The sequence below is a fragment of the Ostrea edulis genome, chromosome 3 (assembly GCF_947568905.1).
Source record: "Ostrea edulis chromosome 3, xbOstEdul1.1, whole genome shotgun sequence".
In the NCBI taxonomy this organism is placed as follows: domain Eukaryota; kingdom Metazoa; phylum Mollusca; class Bivalvia; order Ostreida; family Ostreidae; genus Ostrea; species Ostrea edulis.
In genome coordinates, this window is record NC_079166.1 from 33,592,142 (window position 1) to 33,602,374 (window position 10,233).

Below are 10,233 nucleotides of genomic sequence, written 5' to 3' on the forward strand. Positions count from 1 at the left end.
ATGCACAGAATGACCTTCTGCAATAATCGATACGAAAACACTTCCTGATAATGAATATATTTTAGCAGTTCGTGTAGGATACCTGAAAATGGTCATTTACGTGAAATGAGGAAACCGAATATATTATAACATTGTCTATTTATAGACAAACTAGAATGCAAAGTAAAATGGATGTTCTCCTGTACGTTGTTTTTTCATATCTAGCAAAGGTAAGATGCATATTCATAATTTCACATAATTTATACGATATAATTGCGAATACACTTAGTAAGTTGTAAATTTGAAAATACTTCTGATGAAGAAAATGGTCATCATTGTATTGATTTAAATGAACGGAGCTTCAACTTGCAAACATGTACATGTGGTTATCTTACCATGCGGTGTAAAGCACTATTATACGAGTAAAAGAGGTTTTTTATTAAATTAATAGGCATTGCTTGCTTTTGGCTACAGGATTTGATTAAGACGCGCTCTAATGTTTAATATTGGTCCAGAAACCCATAACCCTTCTGAAAATGTTGCAAAGAAACACAGGCATGCTACATTTTTAAATTATGTAAAACCCATGTACGTGGCAAGCTATTATGGCAAAAGTACTGTCTTACGTTTGGAGGAAAATTTCCTTTCTCTTTCCTTTGATGCCGGGATTACCTAACTGTAATCTTAAAAGTATTAAGTTTGATTGCAGGTGGCGTTTTCGATTTCATATTTACTGTTCCATTATTTTATTTGCACATGCATCAATTCTATGAAATGTAAATAATTTGTTTGCATTAAATGTGCAAATATGATTTTAAAAAATGATTGTTTAAATAGGTTTGAATATTGAATTAAATTCGCGCCTGTCATTACACTTCGCGTGGTGGGTGCGATAACCACACGAGGCTTTCATACAAGTAACATACCAGAATTACTTTTCAATATTCAAAAGCTACCTTACATTTTCATTTTCGTGTGTATGATAATCGAAGACAGAATATATGCCTCGAATAGGATGGTATAGATCGAAAACTCAAAATGGTTCGATTTGACGGGCTGCCTAAAATCGCAACGTCAACAAACGGAATAATATGAAACAGTGGGTTTTGGGGTCACATGGGACATGAATATTTGAAGGTATGTTTGGACACACGTATTTAGGAGTTTACTGTATATTAAATTCATGAGATGGCTATGCAAGAATACAAAAGTGTGTATTTTTTCTGCGCCGTAAATGGATGATTTTTATAAGGGATTCATCTGCAGCTCTTTATTCTGTCCCATTATTTTTCTAGAGAGCTACAGATCTATTGCTAACTTTACAGGAGACTGCTGAATTCACTGTGACATCAACTTATTTTGTCAGTGTCATGCCTCGATTCTAAATATTGATAATACAATTGTATGCAGAGCAGGTTCTTGTGTATCAAATCGTTTGAGACATAAAATCATGTATAATGGAACATTGCTACATAATGAGCGAAGATTAGGTAAGTTTCTTTATGTCATACGTGTGGTGTATATTGAAAGTGAGATCAAGCATTAGCTTTATCACACGCCCGTTTGATAAAGCACTTCCTGTCCTAACTACATTTGACACTGTCCCCGCTTGGATGATATATTTTCTATGTGTATGCATATCGATGCATGAAATAAAGCGTAAAATTTTGTTATTCTGTATTTATTTAGAATTTATTTTATAGCAAAATTAAAATGATGTTGCCCCCACTGACATATAATGCAAGTTACCGGCCATACAAATGCCAACTCGGTCAATAACTACTCAAAAATTACGATCAGAAAACAAAAATATGTGCACACTATTATCATCGACAAGGAATCAACCGCCTACAGGACAAGCATAATGGAAAGTACCTCGACATGCTGCGGTACCAAGTATTCACAAGCACAGTCTCTTTTTTTTTCTAGAGCATAATCTGTAACAAATCTCAACAGCTTTACTTACTAGGCTAGGCCTATTTAAAGTGCCCCAGGATTTCCTCTCGCTCTCAGATCCACAGAAACTACGTAAATAAAATCCAAATGCACAAACACTTCTACTTTTCATTGTAAACTGTTGAACATTCTAATAACGCAGCATTCAATATTACTTTCATCAATCGTTGTTACACTTGTTTATTTCAAAACGAAAACGACATCAAACTTTTGTGAGAAGGTCAGGCCTACGTCAAAAAATAAATACTCGGTCAATAGTTGTTACTTTGTTGGAATGGCAAAACCATTATTAATTATAAACTATATTCCCTTCTAAAACAATTTTCATCCATGGTTTCTTTTATAAAAAATACCCTTTTGTACTGTATATCAATGGATTATAAGCGCACTATTTTTTTCCGCGTAAGGAAGACAAATTAAGCACGACCTCGGCAAGCCTCGCGAATAAATACACCACATCAACACGTTGGATAAACCAAAAATTAGGACGTAATATGGAGTCATTCATGGTGTGAAATGGAAATGCGTATTGGGCGAAACGAAGCTGAGTCCCAATACGGATTTCCATTTCACACCCTGGATGACTCCGTACTATGTCCGAAGCTGATTGTGTAACGAATTTATTTCTCTTACTTTTATGATTCCAAATATTTAGATGAAATCGATTTTCTACAGTTACAGTTAGGCTCCATTCTTTTGTGTACAATGTAGGTATGAAAATTATTTAAACAATTCTTATCAACTTTCAGGTGACTTCGCTATTAAAACTGTATCGTCGGCATACATAATTAAAAACTAAATAAACAATTACAGTTCAATCGGGGTACAATTACTTTCAATGGAATGCCTTTCATAGTTATTAAGGTAGATATAAACACCATATGCAGGTGATAGTAAAATATTGCTATAAAATTATATATTTCTGATCCCATTCTAACAATCTATGTTTGAAAACACTTCTGCTAAACAACTAACTATAGTTATACATCTATAGTTATTTGGATCTTGTACGTCTCCCTATTTGAAAATTGACACAATATATCATTGTAACCAACTAATACCAAAATAAAAATCTTGCCAAATAATGTATATAAAATGGGGACTGTACCATTTCTACACTTTGAGATGAATTCATTGTCTGTACCATCTTCTGCATTCTCTTAGTACACTTTAATTTTGTGATTGCCTTTTACACTTCTAACTCTGTAATACACATATCTAGTTCCTCATAACATGGTTAAGTATCCTTTAAGACATCGACCTCTACAGTAACACTAGTTAACTCCGTCACTTTATGAAAAAGACTAAAAAGGTGTCTGCTGTTATATCATTACTAAGTTTCTTTTTCTTCTACAGACTGCATTTTGAGTTATATTTTCTTAGCTATTCCGTATTACCTCCCTAGATACGATAGGCTCATAGTTATTGATTTATCTGCGAAAGGGCTTAATGATATCACAAAGTGTTTTGCTATAATTCTTGACACAGCCGCTAACACCTTCCTTTGTACTATAGATAGTTTGAAGAAGCATTAACTTCTACTTCAAGACTTTCATTCCATTTACTGAATTACATACAGTTCTAGGTCTATATGTACCAAAATATTTCATCACATGTCCTCACATTATAGAATCAATTTGTTTTATAAAAGTAAATGGAGTTTGATCAGAAAAGATATTGAAATTTTCAATATAAAAAAATATAGTACCTATTTAAATCGAGGCAGGCTACTGACAAACAAGTTCATAGTGCTGGGGTTTCAACAGCCTCGTTTAAAGGCAGTATTTCGCAAATTATATGGTCGTTTTAACAATCTATTTTGCCAATACACCCTATCATTGGGTCAAATGCAGTCTGCGTTGTTTCCTACCAATTTGTTAGGCCGTTCGTGGCACACTGATTTTTACTACGGAAATTCCGTTTACCTAGTCAAGATATAGGGCTCACGGCGAGTGTGACCGGTCGACAGCGGATGCTTACACCCACTAGGCACCTGATCCCACCTGTGGTATATCCAGCGGCCCTTTTTTGCCCAACTCTATTTTGTATTGCTTATAGGAGTTATGGGATTGACTGTTTGTTATCTTCACTTTCATCTAGTCGTTAGGAAAATATTTTGAAATCGTAAGCGACATTATTTTATTATTAAGTATGCACATTTCTGATGTGAATACTTTTCCAATGAGACTAGATTTAATGATACTAGATTTGTTCACCTTGTGGCGTTGACACTGATCATTGGCATAGTTTTTGGAAATTTAATTGCTTTACATTGGTCTTATTTTTACAACAAAAGAGGTACGAATGTCATAATTGGTATGTGTATTCTTTGTGGCAAGACCTCTTAAATTGATGACCTGGTGATCCTACCATTGACCTTTCGTCTAGTTTGAGAACAGTTGAATATCAACAATAACTCTCAAATCGTAAGAGTTACTGCTTTTTAGTATATGCATTTCTGGCGAAAAGACCTTTTCAACGATACCAGATTTATTTACCTTGAGACCTTTACTTTGACCATTGACCCAGTTTTTGGAAATAAATATACTATGTCTGACAATTCCACTGTGTTGTAATCTGGGTTATAAGTGCTTCACAAACACATCTTCCTATCATCAGCCCTATTCTCCGTGAAATCCGTATAGTGTAAATCGCATCTTTTTATACCAATTTATGTCTGAACTTTACATTTTTTAATCATCGTCTATCCAGTACATCTTCATAACTTTTAAATTAAACTAACATCTACTTCGGTAATCCTTTCTGTTCCACCCACTGTTATTTGTCTGGTTTGTCAAGAATGTTGTAATCTAGTTTCAAATCTTAATAATTTTATGACATCGATCGATTTAATATTAATAACAATCAATTCTTTCAGATCTCTATCGCAATTTGTCCACCATCAGAGGTGACATTGTATGGAAAAAGTCGTTGTCTGAAGGAATGTCCATGGAGATCTTATATGTTTAGACAAATATGCTATGAAGAGTGCCCGGTAAATACCAGAGTTATTGTGACAGAGTTAGGAAAATTTTGCTCTGTGGATCATGAATTTGAATGCCAGCGCATTTCCTGCCCAGACGAGTTCCCTCTTTGCTATAAAATGAATTGCTTGAAGACATGTCCTAAGTACACGTTTCAGTTTCTGAATAATTGCGTAATAGAATGCCCCGAGGAGCAAGCGTTTAAACTCTCACACGATTGTGAAGAATCTTGTCTTCCAGGAAAGTGCTTGGAATCATGTCCACCTTCTCATCCATTTGTATTTCAGTCAATCAGATCGAAACATTGCTTGCAACAATGTCCCAATTATACGTATGAAGATATAGCTAGCAAAGCATGCAAGTCAGAATGTCCTATGCATTCGCCATTTCTTTTCAATAAAACCTGTTTGAAAACTTGTCCCGAATCACACCCGTTTGCATCAACAGTGGAATCAATGTATAACTCAATTTCGAAATGCTTTAACTCCTGTCCAAGTGATGCTGTGATTGATGGGGATTACTGTGTCAGTGTTTGTCCAAGAGGAAAACATTTGTTTAACAACACATGTGTCGTAACATGTCCTACGTCACATCCTTTAATGTTTCCAAATACGATTAGATTCGTAAGTCCCATAAAAAGCCTTGGGAAGTCGGATTTCATATGTGTCGATTCTTGCAATGTGGGATCAAATGTTATCTATCAGTACAACATATACAATAACTTCTGTGTAGATTCCTGTCCGCAAGAGTCGCACTATGCTTATAATGGTTCGTGTCTGACAGAATGCCCCGTGTCAAGCAAGTATAATATTCATCATGGAAAATACTTCCTTTGTGTTGAATCTTGTCCCGTTAATACGTTTGTTTCCAATGAAACCAACTGTAGACGGTCTTGTCCTTCTGATGAAAACTTCTTGTATAACAATACTTGCAACGAAACATGTCCATCTGACTACAACTTTAAACAGATCGCTGGAAGTTATTACAAATGTAATGCAGCATGCCCATCAGAGGAATTTATTTACAATGATTCTTTTTGCGTTGCTTCCTGTCCACCTGAAGCAAAATATCAATATGATAAAACATGCGTCACAACATGCTCAAAACCATTGAAATATCAGTTAAGCAATTCCACAACCATACATCGGAATCGGTACAACAAAACAACTGTCAATCACCATTATTGTCTTGAAGATTGTCCACCGAACACAAACTACTATGAAGATGCATGTGTAATGGAATGTCCGAGTCAAGCTAATTACCTCTTTAATAGATCGTGTCATACGGGGTGTCCTGCACCATATAACTACAGGTTTTTAAGTGGGAAACACCATGTCTGCTGTGATGAATGTCCACAAAACACATTCACTTACAATGCTACTTTGTGTCTTTCGGCATGTCCTGTGGATAAAAATTTCGAATTCAACAACACATGTTACAACAAGTGTCCCGATTCCAACGACTTCATTTTTCAAGAGAGTTCCCATTTCAAATGTTTGGATAAATGCAGTTCGAAGTCTTTAAAGACTCTGAATAAAACATGTTTGAATGAATGTCCCCAGGGTACACTCCAATTAGACAACAAATGTGTGCAATCGTGTCCAAGTGATAGGCCACTGAATTACACAAGAAACGATGGGAAACATTGTTGTCAAAATTCTTGCCCATATAGAACATACAGGTTTGAAAGTAAATGCTTTGATCGTTGTCCACATGGCTTTCGAACCTTTAATTTCACTTGTACACTTGAATGTCCGAAGTCGACTCCATATATAGATATCGTGACCAAAAAGTGTTTAAGCACTTGTGAAAATGACTTTGTGATAACTAATAACCATCAATGTGATGTAAAATGTCCACATGATAAACAATACATAGAGAAAAAAAGATGTGTGAAAGGGAAAATACAAAATATGTGTGTGAAATTTTGCAGCAAACAAAATTCATTTTCGTATATTGCAAATCAAGGAATATTTTGTTATGACCAATGTCCCAATCATTTGCTTCTGATGGAAAATCAACGGACCTGTGTAGAAGAATGTCCCGATAATAAGTTAATTGTCGGGAGCATATGTCGAGCGATATATAAATGCCCTAATCACAAGTATCTGGAACACACTGATGTTGGCAAGAGATGTAAAAATGAATGTTCACTAGGATTTTTCTTGGATGGAGTGCATTGTGTCAAGGAGTGTCCACTAGAAAAAGTAATTGTTAACGCTAAGTGTGCAGAAGAATGCCCATCAAGCCACCCGTTAATTCATAAGGATTTCACATCCTCGAAACCACGTGCAACATGTTATTTTCAATGTCCGGGTAGACTAGTGGCGAATGGGTCGACCTGTATTGACGAAACTACTTGCCACTCAACGAAGCATTACACATATGAACATGTTTGTTATGAAGCATGCCCCATGTTGACAAGGAAAACCGAAAACTATACATGCTTCTCTTTGACAAGCTCTATATTATATACCATATTACTCCTTATCTTAACAATCATACAGCTTGGTGTCCTATATTTTGTGACATGTTTTACTGGCAAAAAATCCAACAAGAAAAAGGAAATGGAAGGCGCAATGATAAAAACTCATTTTCAGGTATGTGGTTTTAAATCACACATTATCACTGGGTGTAATATTTGCTTGAATTTTAAGATCGAAGATTTGGTATATAAACTCATATTTTACTCCATTTTACTTTCCGGCTATTCAAAGAAACTATACCAGATACTACTGATTATGATACCTAAATAGACTAGTATGTTTGGATATTACTGTGGACTCCCTTTTTCTCATCTCTAACACAGTAAATCAATGACCAATGTAATAATGATGATTCTGATATCTGTACAGGTCCATCATTATGTTTCATATATTTCATTCTGTAGTTAACGTCTAGCAACAAAGATAGAGAGCACAATAGAAAATACGTCATCAGATTTAAAAAGGAAGAAAAGGAAAACATCGAGATTTTTGAAGTAAATACTATTGGCAGTGATGAAAAGATGGAAAACAATGAAGATGTAACGGAGCTAAACGATGGATATAAACCCATTAATTTTCGAAGACGTAAACATTGATTGTCGGAACAACGTTTTATAATAATGTCGATGTATTGTGTGTTTTTATTTCTTCATAATAACGTAAAATTGCTATGCAATTGGATTGCATCGTATTATAATTAGATTATACAGTGTTGTTTTGTCGCCTTATTTCATTGAACATACTGCTCAAACTATCTATTATAAAAGGCGGTTTAATTAGAAATAAGACAATGCAGTACTTTTGTTAATTAGTTTACCATGCTATTCGAAGTTTTGCTGGTGTGAAATTATGACAAATGACGCCATACATTTTCTCATTTTGTTTTCTTATGTTTTTGTATTTATATCTTAATTGAGTTGTAGATTGGCTATTTTCTGATTACGCTGTGATGAAACCGATACGTATAAATTATGCTTTTTATTTTCAATTTGTATTTCATAGATAAATCTTCGTAGAACTGAAGCATGAAAGGTTAAGATAACGAACAGTGATCAATCACATAACTCCTTTAAAGAGTACAAAATTGAGAGTTGGGCAACACGGACCCCTGGATATAACAGAGATGGAAACAGTGCCTAAGAGGAGTAAGCATCTCCTGTCAACCGGTCACACCCACCGTGAACACTATATCTTGATCAGGTAAATAGAGTAATCCGAAGTCCAAATCAGTGTGCCAAGATCGGCCTAACAATTTGTATCAAACACATTATACAGCAAAGATAGGTTGTATTGGCAAACTAGAACATTATATCCTCCATAGTATTTACGGAATGTTGACTGTCGAAACGCCTGTAGCATCAACGTGTTTGTAAGTAGACTCCCTCGATTTATAAACTGATCATACTCAGAACAAGCTCTTGGTCATCGAATCACTTTGAGAGATATGAATATCATATGCAGGTGATAATGGAAAAATTCTAGAAAGATATGGGAAGTTGACGATGGAAAAGCTGCAATTATCCTGTTTGTCATAAAGTGGATTTGATAGTTTGCCGTTAATATCTATTTTCAATAAAACATATAAGTACGAAGCAGATGTGGAGACTCTGTGGTGTCTTTTATTATTTTGAGTTCATAGGGATATATCGAATCGTCATATTATTTCTATCATAGTATGTTTATGATTATGCAGTTGTTGACCATCTGTTTGGATAATTCTATTTTCTTAGCATGTCTGTCAAAAGCCTTTTGAAAAATAATATGCACATGGCTTTGTATATTTTTACATTGTAACACTACATAAACTGATCAGGACATAGGGATTGTGCCGGCTGTAACTGGTCAACAGTGATCTTAGAAACTTAAACCCACTTCTGGCTAGGAGGTTATAAAAGTTGGCTCGGGCTCCAGCTCCAACTCTAGCTCGAAAACAAGATTTGGAGTATGGCTCCAAATAATTTTAGGTTATAAAAACTGGCTCAAGCTCTGGCTCCAAATCAGGCTCGAAAGTTGTCTTGAAATTTTGAGCCGGAGCACATACTCGAAATGTGGGTTATAAAACTTTTGAGTAAGGAAATCATACTCCAAATGGAGTATGCCATACTTAAATCTCGAGTAAGCTCAATAGCTTACTTGAGATTTAAAGTATGTACTCAAAGTGTCGTTTGCTTTTATAAAAATGGCTGCATGCCGACAAATGCCAATTAGGAAACGTGCTCCACACAATATCAGAGACAGATCATGCAACCCTTTAGAAGAATTATCTGCAGATGATGTTTTTGCAAGATATATTTTCCTACCACACACCATTATGGATCTCTTGCGTCAGCTGCCAGACATATCATCTCCAACTCAGCGGAACCTTCCAATTCCACCCCTCCTTCAATTACAAGTAACGCTGAGATTTCTATGTTGGATTTTACAGCTTTTATAGGGCTTGAAATATGTCCTATGTAGTCATTTTTACTATTTTCTGTCATTTTTAATGTGAAATTGATGAAATAACGCAAATTTTAAGGGTTTTTGGAAAAAAAAGTAAGTTCTCCCCAAAAAAAGTTATTAGATAAATCAAAATTTTGTCATTAATTCTCTGAGAGTAAAAGAAATTATTGCTTTCTTTTATCGTTTACATTTTTCTAAACAAGATACCATGATTTACCTTAAATTCTATAAGTTTAGGGGGGGGGGGGGGGGGGGTTACTGTCCCTGTAACGTTCTACTTCCCCACTTAAACGGTGAACGCAAAGCGGAATATTTCGGATTTTACCCTTGATTGTACTTATTTTATAACAAAGGTAGGGAATATATATATATATATAAGCACGAAA

General features: G+C 35.1%; 1 protein-coding gene across 1 annotated transcript; it reads left to right on the top strand.

Annotated features, from left to right (window-relative positions):
* The first annotated feature begins 11 nt into the window (after window positions 1-11).
* LOC125677428 (proprotein convertase subtilisin/kexin type 5-like) lies at window positions 12-9,927 on the top strand. Its single transcript, XM_056160516.1, has 3 exons — window positions 12-209; window positions 4,814-7,519; window positions 7,810-9,927. The coding sequence occupies exons 1-3, from the start codon at window positions 156-158 to the stop codon at window positions 7,999-8,001; spliced, it is 2,952 nt and encodes a 983-aa protein (XP_056016491.1). The 5' UTR covers window positions 12-155; the 3' UTR covers window positions 8,002-9,927.
* The last annotated feature ends 306 nt before the right edge of the window (window positions 9,928-10,233 follow it).

What these genes read in the sequence shown, in the direction of transcription:
- LOC125677428 (XM_056160516.1), top strand. Translation starts at nt 156, where the DNA reads ATGCAAAGTAAAATGGATGTTCTCCTGTACGTTGTTTTTTCATATCTA. An exon ending in TTTTTTCATATCTAGCAAAG is followed by an intron (nt 210 to 4,813) that starts GTAAGATGCATA and finishes CAATTCTTTCAG; the next exon opens with ATCTCTATCGCAATTTGTCC. An exon ending in TGATAAAAACTCATTTTCAG is followed by an intron (nt 7,520 to 7,809) that starts GTATGTGGTTTT and finishes TTCATTCTGTAG; the next exon opens with TTAACGTCTAGCAACAAAGA.